At 50.8% G+C, this 25,044-nt stretch overlaps 1 protein-coding gene across 2 annotated transcripts in view; it reads right to left on the bottom strand.

The window, feature by feature from the left end:
- Nucleotides 1-25,044, bottom strand: part of CYB5R3 (cytochrome b5 reductase 3) — a 37,988-nt gene that overhangs the window by 12,140 nt on the left and 804 nt on the right. The window contains exons 1-4 of one of the 2 annotated variants that reach the window (XM_020982790.2): nucleotides 17,592-17,660; nucleotides 9,469-9,600; nucleotides 3,573-3,645; nucleotides 1,596-1,702 (exon numbers count right to left, since the gene is read on the bottom strand). In XM_020982790.2, coding sequence (XP_020838449.1) covers nucleotides 1,596-1,702; nucleotides 3,573-3,645; nucleotides 9,469-9,552 — 264 coding nt within the window. In that variant the 5' untranslated portion in view covers nucleotides 9,553-9,600; nucleotides 17,592-17,660. Of the gene's footprint in view, nucleotides 1-1,595; nucleotides 1,703-3,572; nucleotides 3,646-9,468; nucleotides 9,601-17,591; nucleotides 17,661-25,044 lie in introns of those variants that run through there. The other variant, XM_020982789.2, reaches the window with a different exon arrangement.

A 25,044-nucleotide genomic window follows, 5' to 3' on the forward strand; every position in this document is an offset into this window, starting at 1 on the left:
CAGCCATCTATAGTCTGGGTCAGCCCCTCCTCCTGGGGGCACCTCCCAAACTGGGGGGCTTCTAGCTATCTCCTGGCTGCCCTGGGCCCCCCAGCAGGGCCCATCCTTCTCATTCATTAGCCCTGACCCTTATCTTCCCCCCCCCACCACCACCCTGAGTCCTCAAGGAGCAGTCCTATTGGAAAACAACCTGACCACTTAAGTAAAAGTAACATAAAAATGATTGATAACAATTTAATGTCAGAGCTGGGAGAGACCTTAGCAATAAAATCACCCCTTTCATTCTGTGGGTAGGGAATCATGAGATCCTAGGCATGGAGCTGGGAGGGACCTCAGAGCCCACGTAGGTCCAACATTTCACAGATGGGTAAACTGAGGCACAAAGAGGAAAATATGACTCAGGGTCACATAAGCAATAAGCATTAGAGGTAAGAGTTGAACCCAGGTCTTTGGCCTAGAGGGTCAATGCTCTTCCCATTGCACCATACAGCTTCCCATCATTCAGGTCCAGAGAAGACCGTCATTTACTCAAGGTCACATAGCAACATTAGGCTCCCCAAGGATGCTTGTATCTAAAATTCTAAGTCCCCCCTAGGAAGTGCATACCTCAAGTTGAAATTTCAGACCCTTTGGCAGGCTGGTTAGGGAATAAGGAAGAGAGAGAAGAAGAAAGAGAGCCCTGAATTCAGCGTCTGAGAAGCTGGGTTTGAACCCCACTCTGCTGGTCACGTGATGCTATGGGCAGTCCCTTCACCTCAGGCTCATTGGCCTGGATGGTCTCTAAGGTTCCTCCCAGCCCTGTGTCATACAGTCCCAGGAAAGGGTCTTTGGGGGTGGGGTATTCTGGTTGCCTCTCCAGCCCCTACGACTCCACCCCCAAAACATGCTCACACCACTGCCTGATGCCCTGGGATGACTCCACCCTACATGGCGAGAAGGCCCAGCCTCACCACTCCCTCTCTACCTCCACACACATTGGACCCTAGGGACAAGTGAAAGTCATCAGCTCCTATAGATTTAATGACCATCGCTATCTTGCTGCCCTCACCTCTCCTAAAAGCTGGTCTCACATCTCCAGCTGTCTACTGGGCATCACAGGATGTCCACCAGGCACTTCACACTCAACGTGTTCATCATTGCCCCCCCTCCCCCACCAACTCCTCCTCCCTTCCTGGTTTGCCTATCACCCCCAAGGGCACCACCGGCCCCCAAGTCCTGCAGGTTCACAGCCTTTGGCCCGTTTCATTCTCACCTCTCGCTCTCTCCCACCCCACAGATCCAGATTTTACCTTTGTAATATCTCTCAACACCTCCTGGCCAGCATGGCGCCTCCAAAGGCTTTGCTGGGCCACAGAAATCTGTAAGCCCCTGGCGTGTGGGGAGTGGGGGAGGGAGACGGAAATTCAGCAGATTCTGAAGGATAGTGATGGCTGGATCTCCTTAGCTAGAAGTTAAACAGGGGGCTCCAGTCCCACGATGGAAAAAAAAAAGTAGTGAAGAACAGCTCCTTGATGGCGCAGAAGAAATGCCCAGGCTTCTCCAATGCCAGCAGTTGGCAGCCGCCCGCCCGGGCACCTTGGGGGAGGGGGGCTCACCTTGATAACCAGATCCACGAAGCCCTTGTCATCGTCACTGGACACTGGGGTGTAGGGCCGGATGACCAGGTTCCCATCAATCCGGGCTGAGAGGTAAATGTGCTGACCTGAGGGAGGATGGAGCAGGAGGTGGGGGCTTCAGGGTGGCCCTCTAGGGTAGGAATTCCTCCCCTTGTTTGTGCTGTGACCGCCCTTGGCCAATCAGCCTGGGGAAGCCCTTGGTGGCCCGTTTCAGAATCATGGGGTGAAATCTATTGTTGCTCAGTCGTGGCCGACTCATTGTGACCCCATTTGGAGTTTTCTTGGCATAGATACTGGGATGGTGTGCCATGTTGCGAAATGCATCGCGTGTCGCAAAAGAAACTGATTATATTGGAATATGGCAATTAGAGAGTGAAGCAAGCTTGAAGAGATCAGAGTAAGAAGTCACGATTGAGGAGGAAAAAGAAGAGGAGGAGGAGGAAGAGAAGAAAGAGGAAGAAGAGGAAGAGGAGGAAGAAGAGAAGAAAGAAGAGGAAGAGGAGGAGGAAGAGGAGAAGAAAGAAGAAGAAGAGGAGCAGGAAGAAGAGGAGGAAGAGGCAGCAGCAGTGGGAGCTCATCCCCACTCCCAGCAGTCATGGCCCAGTGGTTGACACCCAGTAATCAGCACCCTGGAACGCCAGAGTACAAAATTGGAGTCCCCAGGCCAGACATTCATCCTTGGCCTTCAGGCTGAGTCACCAGGAGCTCACACGGAAACGGTACGACTTACTTTTTTCCCTTTTATTACATATATGAAAATGCCCATTTGATTTGGCATTTACATTTAGCCTAAATATAAGTTAAATTTTAAAAAATGAGTTCCCAGCCTCAAAGGAGAGACTGTCTCCCCTTCTTTGGCCAGGACAGCTAAGGAAGCCTGCCTACCTTGTCCTACTCCAGGGTGGGACCATCAGTTTGGTTGAACTGCCTTTATTTTCCCTTTCTTTCTTATTTTTGATCACAAAAAGTAGAATTCTGGATGGGGCAGAGAAGGGACACATATCCATCCACACATTTCCATATGTATATATGGGACCTATATGCATATATACAAAACGTACACCCCCCCACCCCACCCCCAAAGAGAGATAATGCCAAATGAAAAGATCACGACCGAGGAGGAAAAAGAAGAGGAGGAAGAGGAGGAGGAGGAAGAGGAAGAGGAGGAGGAGGAAGAAGAGGAAGAGGAGGAAGAGGAGAAAGAGGAGGAGGAGGAGGAAGAGGAGAAAGAGGAAGAGGAGGAGGAGGAGGAAGAGGAGAAGAGAGAGGAAGAGAAGGAGGAAGAAGAGGAAGAGGAGGAAGAGGAGGAGGAAGAAGAGGAAGAGGAGGAAGAGGAGAAAGAGGAAGAGGAGGAGGAGGAGGAGGAAGAGGAGAAGAGAGAGGAAGAGAAGGAGGAAGAAGAGGAAGAGGAGGAGGAAGAAGAGGAAGAGGAGGAAGAGGAGAAAGAGGAAGAGGAGGAGGAGGAGGAGGAAGAGGAGAAGAGAGAGGAAGAGAAGGAGGAAGAAGAGGAAGAGGAGGAAGAGGAGAAAGAGGAAGAGGAGGAAGAGGAGAAGTAAGAGGAAGAAGAGGAAGAGGAGGAGGAAGAGGAGGAAGAGGAGGAGGAAGAGGAGAAAGAGGAAGAAGAGGAGGAGGAGGAGGAAGAAGAGGAAGAGGAGAAGAAAGAAGAAGAAAAATTAAACTGAAACGAAAGGAAGAATGTTTGTGACCAGGAGAGCTCACAGCCTTATTGACCACCTATGGTTAAGACACTGGGTGTTCACGAGAATCTGTCCAGGGACCAGACGGGCCACACAGAAAACGCACAAGAAAATGAAGAGGGAGGCTGGAAGCGGCTCAGCTCAGACCCCTGCCCCATGAGCTCCCAGCACCCACTCCTCCCACCCTCCCCATCCCCACTGCTGGGGCCCAAGCGTGGCCTGTCAGACCCCCCGTGGAGCAGGCCAGGAGAGGACTCACCGATGGGGAGGCCCAGCACGTGCTGTGGAGACGGGAGGGCGAACCGGAACCTCCGTGTGTCATGGCTGATGCTCTGGGAGGGAGAAAAACAACGTTCTAATCAACAGCAGTCAGAGCAGCAGAGCCGGGCCCAAGGCGGGCCCTTGTTGCTGGGTTCTCCCGTGCCAGGACGTCCGCCCCGCTGCACTCAGAGCTTGTCGGTGCCCTGCCTTACAGGCGGCGTCCAGTACGGACCCCACTGCCCCATAGGAGGCAGAGGGGGCAGAGTCCAGGGCACGCTCACCCCTGTGCCTCTTAAACGCATTCTCAGCCGATGGGCGTCTCTGCTTTGTTTGGGGTGTTTGTTACCACAGCCCTTTTGTAGGCGCCTAAGCTGGCAGCCCACAGAAACACCCCCTCCTATCCCTCCTATCCTTCCAAGGCTGAGCGGCCCTTACTCCTCGTGACCCAGCTGGGCTTGAGCTGAGGCAGACAGAAAGCCCCATCTCTCCGGCCGGTGGCTGCTCCCCACCTGTAATCAATGCCCATCCCAGCCCCCCAGGTCCTGGTGGGGACTGTAGCAGGGAGGACCAGAGCCCAGCACCCATAAGAGGCTGGCAGATTGGGGCCAGAAAACCCCAATTAGGATCAGGTGAGCTAACGGAGGCTTAGCCTGGAAAGGAGAAGGCTCTAGTGGGGGCCGAAAGGCATTCACTGTTCTTAAGGACGATTGTTTGACTAGGACCCAGGGCACAGAATTATGGGGAGACTCAGTGTAATGAAAAACCTAAGAATCAGGGCTCTTCATGTATAAAAGTGCTTACTGTTTCAAGGAGGAGGAAGGGAGAGAGGAAACTTAGAAATCAAAATTTCAAAAAATGAATGTTAAAAATTGTCTTTACATGTACATGGGGGGAAAATAAAATATTACTTAAAAAAAAAAGAGGTTTTTCAGAGGTGGAACCAGCCGCTTTGAGAGGTAGTGAGTCCCCGGGCACTAAAAGGTCTTTCAGCAGGGGCTTCTTACCAGGAATGACAGAGAGGGGATTTTCTGTAGGCAAAGGTAGACTAGAGACCAGGTGAGCTATTTTACCAACCTGAATGGTGTCCTCCCACCCAGGTCTGGAAGGGAAAAGCCCGGAGCCAATGGGGTCCCACTCCCCTCACAAAGGAGTAGGGACAGAGGGGCATGGCAGGGCAGGAAGCTTGGCCAGGTTCTCATTCAATCAAGTCCCTCCTCAAAAACAATTCCTAGCTCCTTATTGACCTAATGAACAGACCATCCCAGGAATTCTGCTCTGCCCCAAGCCTCCATTTCCAGCCTCAACTCCTCCTCCTACTGAGCTCCTCCATTACTATCAGTGGGCGGGTGGCTCGGCCACCTGGACTTTCTGGGCCTCAGTTTCCTCATCTGTAGAATGGCCCTCCCAGATCTAGATTAGGGATCTGATCACATGACTACCTGTGTGACCCTGGGCAAGTCACTTAAAATCTCATGTTTCATTTTCTTCATGGTTTTGGGAGGCTTGGAAAGAGCCTCCTGAGGCTTCCTATGCTGACAAGCTTCTTGCTCGGACATCTTCATACTTGACATAACCATCATCCCAGGACAAAATGACTCAGGATGTTTGGTGAGCGGCTAGACACTCCTAAGAAGTCTGGATGCTGAGGGTGAGGCTGGAGCCTGGATTATTTAACTACAGGCATGGTATGGAGGTGGCCTATTATCCCTGGGAAGGAGCTACTCTGGGCTCTACCCATCTTGGAAAAGAGAAGGAAGGAATCACAAAATGTCAGTGCTGGGAGGGGCCTGAGAGCAGGGAATGTCAGGGCTGGGAGGGGCCTGAGAGCAGGGGATGTCAGGGCTGGGAGGGGCCTTAGAACAGGGGATGTCAGGGCTGGGAGGGGCCCGAGAACAGGGGATGTCAGGGCTGGGAGGGGCCTGAGAGCAGGGGATGTCAGAGCTGGGAGAGGCCTGAGAACAGGGGATGTCAGGCCAATTTTGGAACCCTCCAAATTCTGTAAAACCAGGCTCCAGAGTTTGCTGGTAACTCTTTTTCGGGGAATTTCTGGGAGAACATGGACAAAAAGCCCAGAGGCCAAGCAGACCAGGATGGGTTGCAATCTACACTGGTAGAAGGACTATACCCCTACAGATGAGATCCCAGAGAGACCCAAAGGAGAGGGGAAAGGGAGGAAAGAAGGATTTACTAAGTCCTCCTTACGTGCCGAGCACCGCTAAGTGCTTTATGATGAGATAATAATTTCACTGGATCCTCACAACAACCCTGGGAAGCGGGTGCTGTTATCATCCTCATTTTACAGATGAAGAAACCGAGGCAGGCAGAAGTAGAATGACTTGCCCAGGGTCCTACAGCTAGTAAGTGTCTGAGGCTGTATTTGAACCCAGATCTTGAGACTCCAGGCCCAGTGCTGTGTGCACTGTGGTGCCCCCTAACAGCCTCTAAGCAGCAAAGCAGAATGGCTCATCAGGACAGGGCACCCAGGATGGGCTGAAGGAGCTGAGGGTGTTTAGACTGGAGAAGAGAAGGCTTGGGGGACATGAGGGTTGTCTTCCAACATCTGAGGGGCTACCATGTTCTGCTTGGTCCCAGGGGGCAGAGCAGAGGACAAGGGAGGAGAGACCCAGGGGCAGATTTGGGTTGGATAAACTGGAAAGAACTCCTGACCAGCAGAGCTACCTCCAGCAATGGACATGAGGTAGTGAGCTCCTCATCCCTGGGGCAGTTCAGCAAAGGCTGGATGACAACTTGAGTCTACAAAGAGCCTGTGGTCACAGGGCTGGAGGTTGGAAGAGACTTCTCTCAGGGTGCTGCATATTTCCACGCATATAAACCTCTTCACCTCTGATTGTCTCAGTCTCCTCATCTGTAAAATGGGATGACCATGCCTCATAGGGATAAATGTAAGTTACACCGGGTTCTTGACTGCACCGATACAAGACAGGGGGAGGCGCATCCCCACGATATAAGCCATGCTGAAGAAACTGGGAAGGCTTAGCCGGGAGCTGGGTCTCCTGACCCAGAGGGGCCAAGAGGGACCATCTTTCAGTATGTGAAGGTCTGTCCCAGGGAGAGGAACCTGTTTGGCCCCAAGGTCTAACAGGGGTTGATGGGTGGAAATCGCATCTGGCATCAGGAAAAACATGTGGGTAAAGAGAGCTGTCCCAGAGTAAGGTAGTGAGCTCCCTGTCCCCAAAGGCACCAGAGCAGTCTGGCTGGCCACTGGCCCAGGGCGTGGTGGGGCGGATTCTAGCTCCTCTGCAGAGTGAGGCCCCTGGAGCTCCGCTGGGAGAGTCACTCACTGCCTGCCTTGCCCTACTTTGCAGGGCAGAAGAAGGTGGGCATATCAGGGTTGGTGAAAGTAAACAATGGGTCACGTCAGGGAACATTACCTGGCCAGGCCCTGGGAGCCTGGAGCGGGGAGCCAGGCCAGCCATGAAGTCATCCGGGGGAAGAAGTACAGAGGAAAAGTCTGCAGGGCTGGTTTTCAAGTTACTCAACTCATGTTTTAAAAGGGGGAGGAGAGGAAGAGAATTTTAATAGGCGTGTGGGTCGGCTTCAGTCCTTCCTGTTTGTGTGGAACATTTAAGTCTGATCCAGAAAAAGTCAAGCCGGGTTCCCCAGCCCAGAGCCCGGAGCAAATGGAACAAGGCCTGAACCTGGACCTGGCCTGAGCGGCCCAGTGGACAGAGCGTTGGCTTTGGAGTCAGGAGATGCTTAAGCTGTGCAACCCTGGTGAGTCACTTGGCTGCTCCCTGCCTCAGTTCCCTCATCTGTAAAATGAGGATGATAATATCTACTCCCCAGATTAGATGGAAATAACATGGAAAGAATGTGGTTTGCAAGCCTTGAAAGCTCTCTAGGAATGGGAGCTATAATTATCATGCTTGTCATGGGATGAAGGAGAGTGCTACGTAAATGCTGTTATTATGAATATTATTACCATTATTATCAGCTCAGAGGTAGGCACACACGGGAAGGCTAACCCCACACTGAGCATCTTTGTTTCTTTCCTGGCCAAAGAGAGGGCTCTGAATTAAGTCAGGGACCTGGGCTTCAGTCCCAGATCCGCTACTAACCAACTGTGTGGCTTTGGGCAAGTAATTGCACCTCAATCAATCAATCAACCTGTATGAATATGCCCACCTTGTGCCAGGCCCTGGGGACGCAGGCACAAAGAATAAGACAGTCCTTCTTTTATTCCTGTTGGTAAAAAGAGGAGGGCTGGGCCGAATTGGAATCACAGGAGTCAGAAGGGACCAGCCCTCCACCTCATCCAAGAATGCCTGCTAGACAGTCATCTGACCTTTGCCTGAATGCCTACAGTGATGAGGGCAGGGGGAGGCAGGGGGGCTCATCACCCCTGGGGCAACTCCTTCCCAATTAGAACCCCCCAAAGTCAAAAGTATTCCTTATGCTGACCTGAAATCTTTCTTTTTGTGATTTCACCCACCAGTCCTGGTTTCTCCTTCTGGGACCCCATAATTAAGTATAACCCATCGAGGCTGCCTCTCAGACCCTGGGTCCTGTCTTTGCCCTTGTCTCTTCCCCCCTCTAGCTAGGCCTCAGTCTCCCTTTCTGTAAATTGAGGGCCTCAGACGCCCCTTCCAGCTCTGCACATCCAGTTTTCCCTCCTTACTCCCTTCTTTCCATAGATTCTGTCCTCCAGGCTTAACATTCTTTGCTCATTCAGCTGTTTCTCTTAGGACGTGCCTTCTGAAGGCTCAGCCAGGCTGGACGTGCCCCAGGGCTAAAGTCTGGGAACGGTCTCTGATTTCTCAGATTTAGCCTTCCTCAGTCTGACACGAGGTCTGTCCCTTAACTGTGTTCTGTCCTCCTGTCTAGGACACCCTCCTTTCTGCCCTGCCCTTTCTCTGGAATCCCTCCTAGGAACTTTGGAATCAGGCTCTCTAAGTTACTGAGCTAAGCATACATTTTGACCCAGCAATGCTAAGTCTATGCCCCAAAGAGATCAAAGAAAGAAGATAAAGGCACCATGTGTACAACAATGCTGATAGCAGCTCTTTTTGTGGTGGAAAAGAATTAGAAACAGGGGGTGCCCGTCGGTTGGGGAATGGCTGAACAAGTTGTGGGACATGAAGGTGATGTAACGCTATTGTGCTGTAAGAAATGGGGAAGGGGGTGGTTTCACAGAACCTGGGAAGACGTGTCTGAACTGATGCAAGATGAGGTGAGCAGAACCAGGAGAGCAATGTATACAATAAGACATAGCGGAAACAAGCAACTTTGAAAGCGGTAAGGATTACTGATTGATGCAATGACTCATCGTGATGAAGCCTGCAGCTCACCTCCTAACAGAGAAGGGGTGACCTCAAGGGGAATACTCAAACACAGATCCTGGCTAATGCAGGGGCGTGACTAAACATAGGTTGTCACTTTTCTTTTATTCTCTGTGCACAGGGAGGGGGAAGGAGCAAAGAAGAGTTTGTAGGGAAAGAAAATAGATTTTTATTAATTAAAAAAAGAAAGATGTAAAATAAAAGTGAAAAAAATTAATATATAGAAGAATCCTATTGCTTTCTGCATTGAATAGCTTTTCTGATTTTTCTTCAAAGCCCCTCTAGGCCCAGGGTAGGAGTTACTCAGCCCTCCAGAGGTGCATGGGATAGATGAGTATCCCCCCGGCTCTGTACCTAGTCAGAGCTCAGTAGACATTAGCTACTGGTGATGGGACCTGGGATCTGGGATCTGAGATCCAGAGGCAGAGGGGACACAGCCCCCCACCCAGTCCAACCAAGAAGGGGCTAATTCAAAGGGCACTCGATCCCTCTGACTTTCCAGTACAGTGCCCTTGCTCAAAGGCCCCCAGGAAGGAGTATCCCCAATGCGGGGGTGTCTCAGCGTCCCCACCCAGGCTGGGCCCTATCACTCACCTCTTTGTCAATCAGCCTCAACGGGTACTTCACCTCAGGGTTCTCTAGGGTGATGGGGGGAGCCGGCTTCCCAAAAAGCTTCATGAAAAGGCTGTAGATGAACCAGACAGGGGATAGCACAAAGCCACCCAACTGCAAAGAAATGAAAAAAAAGAAAAAGGTCATCATGGGCCCATTGTGAGCCAGTAAGGGGAGAAGAGATGAGGCATCTGATACTTATGTTGGTGGGAAAACTTGGTCTCAGTGAGACCCTTCCTTGGCAGTTTGTCAGGGTGTCCAGCAACGCCAGCTGCCCAGCCCTCAAAGGGCCGGGGGAGGGGGGGGACCCTGAAGGCCGTCGTGAAACTCTTTTATTTTCCAGATGAGAGAACCCAAGGAGAGGAAAGGACTCATCCAAGGTCATGTAGATAGGGCCAGGACTTGGCTGAAGACAGGTCAGGGCTGGCCCACAGCAAGAGAAGGAGAGTCAAGTTGACCTGACTCACCCCTGAATGTGGGTCAGTCCCCATTCTGTGTGCTCTCCCCAGGCAGACTCACTCTGCCCCTAAACCCTATGTCCTTCCCCAGCCTCAGATAAATGTAAAGGATTGTCCCCCTCCCCCTTACACACACACACACACACACACACACACACACACACACACACATACACACACACCCCTCCCCTTCTTATTCTTTGTTATAAGGGATGGATCTCTGGGAAGGGAGCAAGGAGGGGTATGTTGGGAAGTACCAGTGATGTAAACACAAGAGATCAATAAACATATATTTAAAGACAATATATGTGAAAAATGTAAAATATTATTATAATTACCAAGGGGAATTTCTAAAGCTCTCGAGCCCCTGTTAGCCAAAGAGAGACTGCAAGATGGAGTCAGGAAGACCTGGGTTCAAATCCTGCCTCTGACACTCATTAGCCCTCAGACCCTTAAACTCTCCCATCCTCAGTTTCCTTAGCCATAAATTGGGTCCATTGATATCCCAGAAGCACCAGGGCTTGTGAGACTCCAGTAAAGCTCTTGGGAAAACAGCTTTTTAAAAGTGGGCAGCTAGGTGGCACTGTGGATGAAGGCAGGAGGTCCTGAGTTCAAATCCAGACTCATACACTTACTAGCTGTGTGACCTTGGGCGAGTCACTTCACCCTATTTGCCTCAGTTTCCTCATCTATAAAATGAGCTGGAGAAGGGAACAGCAAACCACTTCAGTATCTCTGCCAAGAAAACCCCAAATGGGGTCACAAGAGTCAGACATGACTGAACTTAATAGAAATATTTGTTAGAAAGGTTTCTTGTTCCTTTTAAATAGGAAGCAAAGGTAAATTTTTGTTAATTGAAAATAATTATCACTTTAAAAGAATGAAATACTACAGGGTAAGAGATTTCCAGAAGAAAACTTCCCAGATGAGTGCCCCACAACATCTGTGCTTGGAGTAGATGGAAGGCCTAAAAAAGGGGGTGGGGCAGGGAGGGCTCCCAAGAGCCCCCGTCTTGGGAAAGGCCCTCGGCACAGGTCCGAGGTTATATTGGGTCTCCATGCTCCCAGCCAACTGTGTCAAAAAGCCTTCCAGGAAGCCCCCTCCCCCCAAGCCAGCAGAGGGGCTGAGCCCAGCTATCTCCTTTCCTCCATCCTCTCACCCCAGACTCAACCACAAAGACCGCAGAGTCACGAAGCCACTGAGGCCACTCCATCTGGGCAGGCTCTGAGCCGGGATCCCTGCCTCCTCCAGGAGGCCAACGGGCCGGCCCGGCCTCTGCTGAAGACTCCAGCAATGGAGAACCCAGGCTGCCTGGTCTGCTTTTAGGAGGTCCCATCACTCCATAAGCAACGGGCAGGTATCGGGCTAAGCCCTGGGGATATGAAAAGAGGCAAAAGACAGGCTCTGCCCTCAAGAGGCTTGCAGTCTAATCAAGTCCTTCATTACACCTAGCCAAAGCCTATTTCTCTCTAACTCTGGGTGTAGAGAGTCAGCAAACCCCCCCACACACACACACACAATAAAGACATATACACCTACAACCTACACACACCCCCATACACACTTGTACATCTGAACACAAACACACACACACACACACAATACAGACATATACACCTACAACCTACACCCCCCATACACACTTGTACATCTGAACACAAACACACACACAATAAAGACATATACACCTACAACCTACACACCCCCATACACACTTGTACATCTGCGCACAAAACACACATACACACACAATAAAGACATATATACCTACAACCTACACCCCCCCATACATACCTGTACATCTGCATACAAACACATACACACATACACAATAAAGACATACACCTACAACCTACACACCCCCATACACACTTGTACATCTGACACAACACACACACACACACACACAATAAAGACATATACACCTACAACCTACCCCCCATACACACTTGTACATCTGAACACAAACACACACACACAATAAAGACATATACACCTAAAACCTACACACCCCCATACACACTTGTACATCTGAACACAAACACACACACACACACACAATAAAGACATATACACCTACAACCTACACACACCCCCATACACACTTGTACATCTGAACACAAACACACACACACACACAATAAAGACATATACACCTAAAACCTACACACACACCCATACACACTTGTACATCTGAACACAAACACACACACACACACAATAAAGACATATACACCTACAACCTACACACACACCCATACACACTTGTACATCTGCACACACACACACACACACACACACACACACACACACCTTTTGCTCCAATTCTGTTGGGGGAGGGCCAAGCCAACCCAACCTAGTCTCCCTGGCTCAGGACAGCCCTAAAGAGAATGGATGGGAGAGGCCCCTGGAGACACCCAACCGCCGGACAAGAGGGGAGGAGACCAGAAAGAGAAAGTCCTAGGGAGGCTGCCCCCCAAAAGGAAGGAAAACAAACAAAACCACACTGAGGCAGGAGACCACCTAGTATAAGGAGAAACAAGGCTGCATCCGTCCAAGGTTATCCTGGAGTTATGGCTTAGGAAGGTAATATTAATAGTAATAATGCTTCAATAGCGCTTTACAAATATCACATCCTTTGATCCTCACAACCACCTTGAGAAGTAAATGCTATTATTATGTCCATTGTACAGATGAGGAGACAGATGTGAAGGCTTGCCAGGTCACACAGCTAATCTGAGGCTGGATTTGAGCTCAGATCTTCTGGACTCCAAGTACTGGATAATCAGGAAGATGATCCCAAATTAAAAAAAAAAATTAAAAAGAATCAAACACCTTTGCTCGTCCTCAGTGTGAGGCAGAGAAGTGAATCAGGGAGAAAGAATCCTCCCTTAGGAAGGAGGCTGCACAGGCTGCCTTGTAACTAGCTCTGCAGAGCCTGGAGCTGGGCCCCTCAAACCTAGCGTGGAAACTGAGCCCCTGGAGGGGAAGAAGCTAGAGTTCATGGCTGCTAGATGTGGAGCTGAAAGAGATCTCAGAGGTCACTTAGCGTAACTGCCTTGTTTTACAGATGAGGAAACTGAGGTCCAGAGAGTGACAGCCACAGTGTCCCATCCAAAAGGATGCGGCTTTATCAGTAGCAGGACGGGAGACCTCCAGCTGGGGGGGGGGGCGGGCCCATAGCGCTGGGAAGTGCTTTGCTCCAACGCCCTGAGGCCGTCCTCCTCTGGAACAGCACTGTGACGGGGAGCGCTGCGGAAAGGCAATGAGCCCTTGAGCACCTACTGTGTGCCAGGCACTGTGCTAAGGTTTCACAGATATGTCTGATCCTCACAACACAACTATACAAGGCAGGTGCTATTATCTTCTCCATTTTGTGGTTGAGAAAACTGAGGCAGATAGTGGTTAAATGACCTGACCAGGGTCAACTAGCTAATAAGCACCTGAGGCTGTGATCTGAACCCAGATCTTCCTGACCTCCTTCCAAATGTCCTTTCCACTGTGCCACCAGCTGCCCGGTGCATCCAGGGGCATAAAAAGTTGGCCTCAGAGTCAGGAGGGGCTGGGTTCAAATTCTCCCTCATTATACTTAACCAGCCCGTCAACCCAGGGCAAGCCAGGAAGTGTCTTCCTCTGCAAAATGGATATGTTAGCTGACTTTGGAGTGGAGCCCGTTCCAGTCCATCTCTACGATCTTATGGTTGTTAACACACATCCTGAAACGTAGTGCCCAGAACAGCACACACTCCTCCAAATGTGGCCTGACTGTACCAAGGGGCACTTCCTTCCTCTCTTCCTCTCTCCCTCCCTCCCTCCCTTCCTTCCTTCCTTCCTTCCTCCCTCCTTCCCTCCCTCCATTCCTTCCTTCCTCCCTCCTTTCCTTCCTTCCTTCCTGCCTTCCTTCTTCTCTTCCTCTCTCCCCCCTCCCTCCCTTCCTTCCTTCCTCCCTCCCTCCTTCCTTCCTTCCTTCCCTCCTTCCTTCTCTCCCTCCTTCCTTTCTTCCCTCCCTCCATTCCTTCCTTCCTCCCTCCTTTCCTTCCATCCTTCCTTCCTTCCTTCCTTCCTTCCTTCCTCCTCCCTCCTCCCTTCCTTCTTTCCTTTCTTCCTCTCTCCCTCCCTCCCTCTCACCCTCCCTCCTTTCCTTCCTTCCTTCCTCCCTTCCTTCCTCCCTCCCTCCCTTCCTTCTTTCCTTTCTTCCTCTCTCCCTCCCTCCCTCTCCCCCTCCCTCCTTTCCTTCCTCCCTCCCTCCCTCCCTTCCTTCCTCCCTCCCTCCCTTCCTTCTTTCCTTTCTTCCTCCCTCCCTCCTTCCCTTCCTTCTTTCCTTCCTTCCTCTCTCCCTCCCTCCCTCTCACCCTCCCTCCTTTCCTTCCTTCCTCCCTCCGTTCCTTCCTCCCTTCCCTTCCTTCTTTCCTTTCTTCCTCTCTCCCTCCCTCCCTCTCACCCTCCCTCCCCTCCCTTCCTTCTTCCCTCCCTCCTTCCTTCCTTCCTTCCTTCCTTCCTTCCTTCCTTCCTTCCCTCCCTCCCTCCTTCCTTTCTTCCCTCCCTCCATTCCTTCCTTCCTCCCTCCTTTCCTTCCGTCCTTCCTTCCTTCCTTCTTTCCTTCCTTCCTTCCTTCCTCCCTCCCTTCCTCCTTTCCTTTCTTCCTCTCTCCCTCCCTCCTCTCACCCTCCCTCCTTTCCTTCCTTCCTCCCTCCCTTCCTTCCTCCCTCCCTCCCTTCCTTCTTTCCTTTCTTCCTCTCTCCCTCCCTCCCTCTCACCCTCCCTCCTTCCTTCCTCCCTCCCTCCCTTCCTTCTTTCCTTTCTTCCTCTCTCCCTCCCTCCCTCTCACACTCCCTTCTTCCTTCCTTCCTCCCTCCTTCCCTTCCTTCCTATAAAGTTCCATTATCTTCTCTGACTTTCATCCTGACTCCATAATAGAAAATTCTCTTACATGCATGCCACAATAAAAACAAATTTTAAAATGGTGACTATGTAGGTAACATTTTCAACATTTCTCAAGGTGAACATATTCAAACAAAAGGTTAATTGTGTCAAACGCAGATGCACTGACTGCTCCATGAGTATGAAAACACTCTTTACTACATGGTGATGAGCCCTCTGCTATATTCTTTTCTACTCTTAAGAAAAATGCACACTTACGATTTTGCTAAAGTTTCAACTGTAGGTAAATTAATTCAAAAAGATTTTCCAAATGGAAGGAATTAATACAAATGCCCAGATGCTGTAGAGTGAATATGCATGTAAGATGGACTTCAGCCCTATGGACCTCTGATTTCGTAGGTGTGGGGGCATCCTGTCCTGCCAGAGATTACAGCCCTGTGTGCCCCTGTATACAGTTAACTGAGCTGCTCTGGTTACAAAAAGTCTTCACCCACTGGCTAACTGTGACTGCTAAGCATTTCAGATACTCGGGTTTGGGCTGCCGTGGTACCTACACTCTGGGGCAGAAGTCTTGGTGAGCTGTGGGGCCCCTCCACACCACAGTACCCTGATACCTTACATCTCTAGGCAGCCTTAAAGATGGAAAACAACCTAATGCACATTATCTCATTTGAGCACACGTTACATTAGTGATACATCTGTGTAAAACTTTACTATAGGATCCTTGTAATACGAGTTTACGATCAATCTAGACGTCTACAGTGAAGAACACGGGCGGCTCCCCAACCAAGACAAGCTTTGAAGCCCGCTTGGCTCCAAGCCCGAGCCCAGGCTTGGCTTCCTCCAGTTCTCCGCCTGCCTGTGGGCTTCCAGAGTCCTTCCTCTCTGGCCCCAGCACGTGATCCCCTGAGAGGTGCAAACAGACAAATGCCATGCTTATTATAAAGGGGGATCATTGGATAAAGAGGGCAGTGAGCATTCTTATTCCTCTTTTACAAATGGGGAAACCAAGGTTCACAGAATGGTGGTAGAGGGAAGAGATGATGGAGCCCAGACTTGGATCTGGGGCTATAAACGCAAATTTTTTTCTCCTTTCCCACACGGGCCTTGACACTCCCTATCACTTTTCCAATAAGGAAAATAGAGAAATAGTTTGGAGTTAGAGGCTCTAGGTTCAAATCCTGCATTTGCCACTTTATTTTCAGCTTTCCTCATCTGTAAAATGAAGAGGTTGAATCAGAAGCTGCTTAGCCCGTGAAACTCCAGCCAGCATCTGGTAATTTATCAAGAGCTCAAATTGAACCTATCTGAGTTTGAGAGGTGATCTGGTCCAGCAAAAGAATAGTAACTTGGGAGCAAAAAACCCTGGGTTCAAATCTGCCCTCTGATGCTTACTGCCCATATGACCTTGGGTAAATCACTTAACCTCTTGGGCCTCAATTTCATCCGCCGCAGGATGAAGAGGTTGGAGTACTCACCCTCTGACCCACAATCCTAGGATCTCACCACATCTCTTCCCATGGAACAGTCCTCACTCACTCATGGGTAATACTGAGCTAACAGCAACAAAGTTCCCCTCCCCCCATTTTTTTTAAAGGCACCAAGTTATTTCAATTAAAAAAACAAAGAATTCCAACCTTGGTGACCACACACAGAGCTGGAAGGAAGAGTGAAGCTGTTATCTCATCATGCCAGGTTATTTTGTGGCAGGGCGAGAACTGTCGTTCATAGAGGACCAAGACTCCTTCTTTGTATGTGAGGAGATTCCCCAAGACCCCACCAGGGTGACTCCTTCTGTTTTTAGCCCCCACCAGCCAGCCGTGGAGGGCACAGGGGGTAGGAAGAGAAGCTGACAAACAAGAAGCAAACTTGGAAATCGTCTCTGGTCCAAACTCTCACTCTATGACTGGAGAAACCAAGGCTAGGTAACAGGGAATGGGACGGAGGTCTCAGAGCTAGCAAATGGTCAAGTGGAATTTGAACTCGGGCCCTCAGTTCTTTCCCCCATATAGACAGGACACTGCCTCCTGTCAGTATCAGCTCCTCTGGTTTTTCCATCACTAATGCCCTCCCTCAGCCACCCTACTTACGGGACTAATCTTGGCCAGGCTCTTTTCCAAGTCAACCATTTAATCAACAAACATTGATTAATCACCTTCTGTGTGCCCAACACTGCTAAGTGACCAGCGTACAAAGGCCAACAAAATTTGCCCTTAGGAGCTTCCCTTCTACCATTTCTCAGTTTCCCTATCTGCAAAATGAGGGGCTTATACCAGATATACCCTTCCAGGTTTGACATTCTCCTGTCAAAAAGAGAACATCTGTCCCCTCTGAGTCTCTGTCCCTCCCTGAATCACAAGAAATAAACACCAGGATGCCACCAATGGTCGGGTCCAATCCTAGACAAAGCGTTGAGTCCCCTCAGGAATTTATCTCTGTGAGCAGAGCTGGATTGGGGGGGGGGATGCTCCGCTGGTCAGTGTTTCTTTGTAGAGAACCACAGGAGGTCACAGCAAGGGAGGTCTGGGCTAATCTTGTCTCCCCTCTACCTTTCTCCAAACTGCAAGCTATTTCAAGCAGCAATTCCAGAGTCTGGAAGCCTGTCTCTGGGTGTGGCTGGTCCAGGCTGTTCCAGGGCCCGGCCAGGCTGCGGTGACTCATACCCTCCAACCCACTGAATTCTACCCCAGGCTGGTGCCCAGGCTCCTCCCTGCCAGCCCTGGGAACTAAGGCTGCACCCTGGGGGCCGGGGCTGAGATGGCTCACCTGCTTGTGCCTCAGTCTGCCTCTGGGCCCAGCTCGGCAAGGGAAGTGGGAGGGGAGCAGGGAGGAAGCCAGGGAGGGACCGGGGTGGCAGGAAAGGGAGACCGCCCTTGGTAAGATGGTCAACACCAGGCTAGAGGGCTCTAGAAGAAAGGAAAGGGATCTAGGAGCAGAGGCTGGAATCTAGAACACCCACATTCCCCACCCCAAAGCTGATGAAAAACCCTCAACTGAGAACAAGGAAACCTGTGTTTTAGGCCCAAATTTCCCACTCAGGAGCTGGAGCAGTTCCCCTCCTCCCCTCTACTAACTTCTGCATAATAAGAAGCTGGACTGAACGGTCTTTAAGGCCCCTCCCAGCCCTGACATTCCATGCTCTACGGCTCCTCCGAGACCTGACATTCCATGTTTTAAAGGCCCTTCCAGCTCTGACCTCCCCTATTCTCAGCCCCCTCTCACCTCTGCCATTCCCTGTTCTAAGCTCCCTCTCAATTCTGTCATTCCCTCTTCTAAGGACCCTCTCAGTTCTGACATTCCTTGTTCTAAGCTCCCTCCCAACTCTGACCTTCCCTGTTCTAAGCTCCCTCTCAGCTCTGCCATTCCCTCTTCTAAGGCCCCTTCTAGTTCCGACATTCCTTATTCTAAGGTCCCTCCCAGCTCTGACCTTCCTTGTTCTAAGGCTCTTCCCAGCTCTGACTTCCCCTTATTCTAAGGCCCCTCTCACCTCTTCTATTTCCTGTTCTAAGCTCCCTCCCAACTCTGACCTTCCCTATTCTAAGCTCCCACCTAGCTCTGACCTTCCTTGTTCTAAGCTCCCTCCCATCTCTGACATTTTATGCACTAGGTACCCCCCTCCCCCACTGAGACACAACTGACTAATGCCCAGTGACTATTTTCAAAGGCAGGTTAGTGTCTAGTCCCAGGAGCCTGGTGATGGCCCCAGCCCCCGATCTAGGCCCACAAAGCTGAGCCAGCAAAGCCAGCTCGGCCATTGGACCAGAGAACCATGGAAAGGTCTAGTCGAATGAGCTGTCCCCAAGCCATTCACGGGAGGCCCATCATGCCCCACCCCCATCCTCACAGGGACCTGACACCTGTACCAGGTGCCACCAGGACCTGACTCGAAGGGCAAGGCTGGTCCCCTGGGAGGAGAGCAGAGTCCAAGCAGCTCTGTCCACAGGGGTCTGAATCAGCAGCTCGAAGCCAGAGGCCAGGAAAGACCCAGCACTCACTGGGCTCCTGGGGCTGTACCCGTCCCGATAAGAGAAAACCCAGCCCCCAAGAGCAGGTCTGGGTTGGGGCACACCCACCCTGGGGCCCCCAGCTGCCCTGCCTGGTGCCATTGTGGGCTCTCTGGAAAGCAGGAGCAAAGCAGGGTGTTGGACAAAAACAGCAATAGCCCAGCCGCTATCCTAGGCCTGTTCCCTGCTCCAGTATTACCTCTAACAACCTCACTGGGCCTCAGCTTTCCCTGCTAAATGAGGAATGCAAGGTTTCTGCCAGCCCTAGGTAGGCCAATTCCCCATTCCCCCATTGAAAAAGAGGAAGTTGCATTAGATGGCCTCTGAGGTCCCTTCTGGCTCCAGATCTTGGGTCCTCCCTGACCTCAGTCTCCTCCTCTCTAAGATGAAGAAGTTAGAGGAGACAAGTCCTAAAGTGTTCGTCAGTTCTGAATGTTAGACGTGACGCCAGCATCTCTTACATGCATTTGGGAGCCAGGTGCTATTATGACCCCCCGCTTTACAGATGAGGAAACTGAGGCACAGAGAGTGAGGTGGCTCTGCCAGGGTCACATAGCCAGGAAATAGCTGGGCCTAGATTCAAACTTGGGGCTCCCTGGCTTCCAAGCCAGAGCCCCTCTACCACACACAATGATCTCCTCCTCCTCTTCTTCTTCCTCCTTCTGCAGGTCAGGCCTGCCTCCATTACACTTCCTGTTCACAAATGTGGTTCTCACTCTCATGGGAACCTGAGTATTATTCCTCCCATTTCTCAGAGTTGCTGAACTCTGAGAGCCAAAGCGTCTGGACCACAGTTAGAAGACGGAGAGAGACCTTCCATTCGGGACCAGGGCCCACTTACAGCCTGTGGCACTTAACATTCAATTCCTTTACCTTATAACAACCCTAATAATCAGATCCCCCTTCTTCCAGGGGGTGAAGGTCTCATCACAGCCACCATGAACTGAGCTGAGTGTGGTGAAAGGGCTACTGTCCCACTCTCCCTCTGCCCTCGAGAACTGGGTTAGGCTTTGGCCTGTCCTTTCCTGTTCTAGGCCTGAGTACCGGAGCCCCCTCTGGACCCAAGGGGCCGAGCCACAGAGACTTTGGAGCCAGGATTCCAGCTTGAATACTGCCCAGCCCAGCAGGGAAGAAGCCAGGGTGTTGAGGGGCTTTGGACCAGGAACTTGGTGGGCCGGTCCTAGAGGAACCAAGTTAAACTGTGAACTCAATCTCCTTCCCTTCCCCAGAGCTAGAGAGGTTATATGATGGGGAGGGAGGGGAATAATGTCCCCCAGGGGTTGGGGAAGATACTTGTGTGTCTGTTCTTGTTATACCTTTGAAATAAGCCTCCCTTTGAAAAAGCCAAAAAATAAACCAATCCATGAATAATCATCTATTAAAATTCATTTCTTATAACATCTTTCATTTATATAAAGAAGATCAAAGTCTCCAATGCACTTTTCCCACATCAGCTTTAGGAGGTGGGGGTAGCGCCAGTGACTGAGCCAATGAGCCTCAGTTTCTTCGTTTACTGAATTAGGATAATGCCCCAAGTCATAGAGCCAGAATCCAGACCCTCACAAGCCCTTCTGATCACAAACTGCACCATGGCTCCTTCATTTATTTGGTCAGAGCTGGGAGGGGCCTTAGAACAGGGAAGGAAAGAGAGGGGGAGACAGAAGGAGGGAGAGAGGAGGGAAAGAGAGAGACAGAGAGAGACAGAGACACACAGAGAGAGTCAGAGACAGAGAGAGAATGAGCGAGTGCCTTCATTTGAGAACATATCCCTCCCTGATCCCTTGCAACAAAGAATCAGAGGAAAAGAAACTTTAAAAAAAAAAGGGGGGGAGGAGTTTGGGGAAACAAAGCAACACAAATGTTGCCTGCAACCAGATTGTACACCGAACGGAGAGGCATGAAATAACTTATGACATGGGCCAGGAGGAGTAGAATTACTGACTCAGTTTATTCATCTGAGGGCACAGAATATATAGGGAAAATCTAGCCTAAATTCAAAGAGTCCTCCCCGTGAGATATTCCCCAGAACATCTGCTGAGGATGTAACAATCATGAATTTCCTCCTATCAGGGTTCCTAGATTGGGCTGTAGATTCCAAGGTTTTCCCAGGCGCCTAGGCGCCACCTGCATAGAGGAGTAAATATGTAAACCTAAGGTTCAAAGAGAGAGAAGGGATATCTCAGTGACCTCTTTATCAGGAAGGAATTTGGGGAGCCGTACCACTTAATCCTTCGAGCCCTTTGGGGTGAAAGCCTGAGCAGAGGTCAAACTCTGCCTTGGATCTTAAACCCTTATCAGACTCTTAAGATCGGCCCTCAACACACAAAAAAGTCTGAAAGTAGGCACATTATTTCATACCTGTAGACCCCCCACCCCTGCAAGGAAGTGACACATTTTCTCTATTCTTCTTGGGCCAGACTTGGTCATTATAATAACACAGTATGGAATGCTTTATTGTTAACTTGTACACAAAAGGCCCTGTGCTCAGATACAAAGGTGGAAAACCTCAAAGTCCCTGACCTCATGGAGCTTACAATCTAATGGGCTTGATCTGTTGAGGGATGAGTTGTATACAGAAATAGCTATAATAGAAGACATTGTAGGACAGGGGCTAGTTAATGACAGGTCTAGTCTTAATACTATAGGAAAAATGGAGAGAGAGAGAGAGACAGAGACAGAGAGAGATCACTTTTGAAGTGGGGAGGAAGGTGGGGGGGAGGGGAGGGGGAATCTGGGAGGGTTTTATGGAGGAGGGGCAGTTTCCAAAAACCTAGCCCATCTCTCACTCCACAAAATAACCAGGTAAGCCAGGATGGATGGATGGATGAGTCAGGATGGCCCAGAAAGGCCAGGAGAAAAGGAGACTGAGATGTAGTCAACTCATTAGCAGGTAAGAACAATGTCTACTTTTTTTGGTCTCAGTTAATTGAAGAAGAAGGCTCTCAAGGTATGATGGAAAGCAGAAAGCAGTGTGATATAAAAAACAAAAGGTATCAACAAAAATGCTTAAAAATTTAAAGCAATTGTTAGCCATGGACATTTAATGCAGGACTCTGAGGAATGCCCCCCTGCCAGCGCACTAGGTCTCCCCCATCTCTGTGCTTAACCCCAGGGTCACTTTAAAAGGGCCCAAATCACCTGACCTCCTCCCGTCTACTGTAGGAAAGGTATACAGAAGGTCCCCAGGCCTCCTTAATGGACACATCCTATCTACAACTGGCAGAGTGGGGAACTTGCCAGATCCAAGGTTCCATGGCTACTCCTAAGCCCCCAAGATCTCCCCAAACTCTACTTTGGGCCCTTGGTCCGCTATGCCAAGCTGTCTCTCAAACAGAGCAAAGAGGTACACAAAAAAATGATACAAGAGGGAAGGGGGCAAAGGACCAGGCTGGACAAGAAGAAGGCAAGAAAAAACATTGCAGAGCTTAAATAAATGCATTTTGAGTCATCTGACCTCTAAACCACATCTCACTTATGTGGTCTTGGATAAATCATATACTCTCACTCTGCCTTAGTTTCTCCCTCTGTAAAACGGAAAGCTACTCCAGTATCTTTGCCAAGAAAACCCCAAATGGGGTCATGGGCAGTCAGACACAACCGAGCAACAATAGAGCTAAACAAACAACAGTATGTGGGAAGGTCCTTTCTGGCTCCAGGATTCATCCTCCGAAGCCCGACTTCGGGCTGTCCCCCAAAGCCAGGTAAGCCTCAAAAGGCTTTGTCAGGGCCTTGAGGAGGCCAGCGCACCAGCCAGGCCCAGGCAGGAGGGGAAGGCAGAGAGGGAGGACGTCTCTCCCGATCCCTCAGCCCTCTCTCCAAGGCCAGGGCAGCTGCTGCAGAAACAAAAGCTGGCCACACCCGACCAGAGGTCACCCTGTTCCAGGGGCCCATCCCTAGCCCTGCCCGAGACACTTCGGAACTGAAAAAGGCACAGCTGAAGTCACCCCATCAGTCAATCACCCAACACATACCAGGCACAGACAGGTATACAGTTCTAGGCCCTGGAGATGCAAAGCAAAAACCGAAGCAGAGAAACAAGATGTAGACACACACCACCTCCTTGTGGGACAGATGGGGAAACTGAGGTCAGGATGTGTGAAGTCACACATCCAATTAAAGGGGGTTGTGTTGTTGAGGTCATTTTCAGTTGAATCTGACTTCATGACCCTACTGGGGGTTTTCTTGGCAAAGACACTGCAGCGGTTTGCATTTCCTTCTCCAGCTCATTTTACAGATGAGGAAACTGAGGCAAACAGGGTAAAGTGACTTGTCCAGGGTCACACAGCTAGTAAGTGTCTGGAGTCTGAACCGAATTCAGGTCCTCCCGACTCTATCAACTGATGAAACTTCCCTGATGCCAGTTGGCAAATATCTTTCCACCCTTGGGCTCACGTGATAGCAGAGGGCATGCTCTCCTTTGTAATCCAGTTCCTGGGATAATGGCTGGGAGAGGCCAACTCTCATTTTACACAGCGGGGAAACTGAGGCCCAGAGAGGGTTAAGGGTAGAGGTATGCTGGAATCAGTTCCTACGAAGGACCGATTTCCATTTTCAGTTCAAGCTTTGCATACCTTGAAAATTGGCAAATGCTGCAAATCAGGGCTTGATTTGTGGGATTTGTTTGTTGTCTAGACTTAAGAAAGCATAGAAAAAATGTTAATGACAGAGATTCAACTTAAAGGTTATGAGTTACGGGTACATTTTTCTGGAGAGCCGGTTGTTAAACATTTAAAAGCACACCCCCGGTTAAAGGACTTGCTGAGGATCCACAGGTAATGACAGGGCTTGTTGGAGCCTAGGCCCCCCTACTGCCACCAAATGCAGTCCCCCCCCAACCCCCAGTGTGTGTGCCTGTGTCATAATTACCCTGGGATCTCCCCCCCAGAGGCATCATAGTGACTGGCCCTCAATTAAAACAGCTGCTGGGTAGAGGAGAGGCCCTTTTCTATGAGTGAGCCAGTGAGGTTTAGGGGACTTTTACTGACCAAGGCCGGGAAAGCAGGAACTGACCAGGACTGAGAGTGAGGAATCAAGGAAAGGGACAACAGAAGAGAGAGACGAGCTGGTCACAGGACAGGAGAGAAGAGGCAGATTGAATGGACAGCCCCCTCCTTCCCCATGGATATTTTCCAGATTGGGGAAACTGAGGAAATCCAACCCTCCAGAAAACCCAGGGAATGCCAGAAGGGAGTCACAAGAGTTGGGTGGGCATGGTGCCAGTGCAATGCATGGCATCAGAGGAGGGCATCCCCACATCCAGGAGATCCCAGAGCAATCTGAGAAGCAGAACAGGGAACATTTGTCTATTTAAAAGCCAGCATTGCAATCTACTTCGAGGGTCGCAAAAAGGGGACGTTATTATCTCCATTTTACAGATGAGTAAACTAAGATTTCAAGAGTTTAAGAGACACAGGAAATGGGGGAAGGGGCGTGCTGCTGAGCGGCTGGAAGCCAGGGCTCTGGAGCCCTGCACGGGCTTGGCAGGACAGGGAAGGAAGGGCCCAATCGTGGGGCAGAGACACTGAGCATGAAGCCTAGGCAGACTGACCAGGTTCCAGTCTCCCAGCACGGCAGCCCCGCCCTCGGCCCCACCCCCTGTCAAGAGAGGAACGAGTTCAGTGAGTGAAGGGAGAAGTGTGTGCGGAGGGCAGGGCAGGGCAGGGGCGCGATTCTGTCTGGATTATTGGAGGGTCTGTCAAATGGACGAGACTTGGAGGCTGGGTGATGCAAAAGAAAGGGGAAAACAAGGCCCAGACTGGAAGCGGAGCCCTGGGCTCAAGTGCGGCCTGTGCTGAGGGTGAGTGACTGGCGCCCCCCGGGCCTCAGTTTCCTCGTCTGTAGAAGGAGGTGCTGGCTGGACAAGATGGCCTCCAGGGCTCCCTTCAGCTCCAGGACTAGCCTAGCTCGGCTTCGCCCCCGAGGGCAAGTGCAAGGCGCCTCCGGAGGAAATTGTAAAAGATGCCAGATGAGGCTGGGCCTCCGCCTCCGCTGGGCAGAGCTAAGAATAACTGAGTCTTGGAGGTGGCGGCCCAATGACAATTGGTGCCTCCTGCAGTGACAGGTGGCTGCCCCCGGAAGCACAGGGTGCCTGAGGGCACCGGCTGGGTGGGGAGGGCTGTTGTACTGGGCACCGAAGCCCTCCCGGGTCCCTTCCAGTTGCTGAGCCCGGCCAAGCCTTGCCCTCCGCAGAGGGCTCTGGGTACTGTCCTCCTCCC

This window comes from Phascolarctos cinereus, unplaced genomic scaffold (assembly GCF_003287225.1).
Source record: "Phascolarctos cinereus isolate Bilbo 61053 unplaced genomic scaffold, phaCin_HiC Scaffold_1;HRSCAF=81, whole genome shotgun sequence".
NCBI lineage: Eukaryota > Metazoa > Chordata > Mammalia > Diprotodontia > Phascolarctidae > Phascolarctos > Phascolarctos cinereus.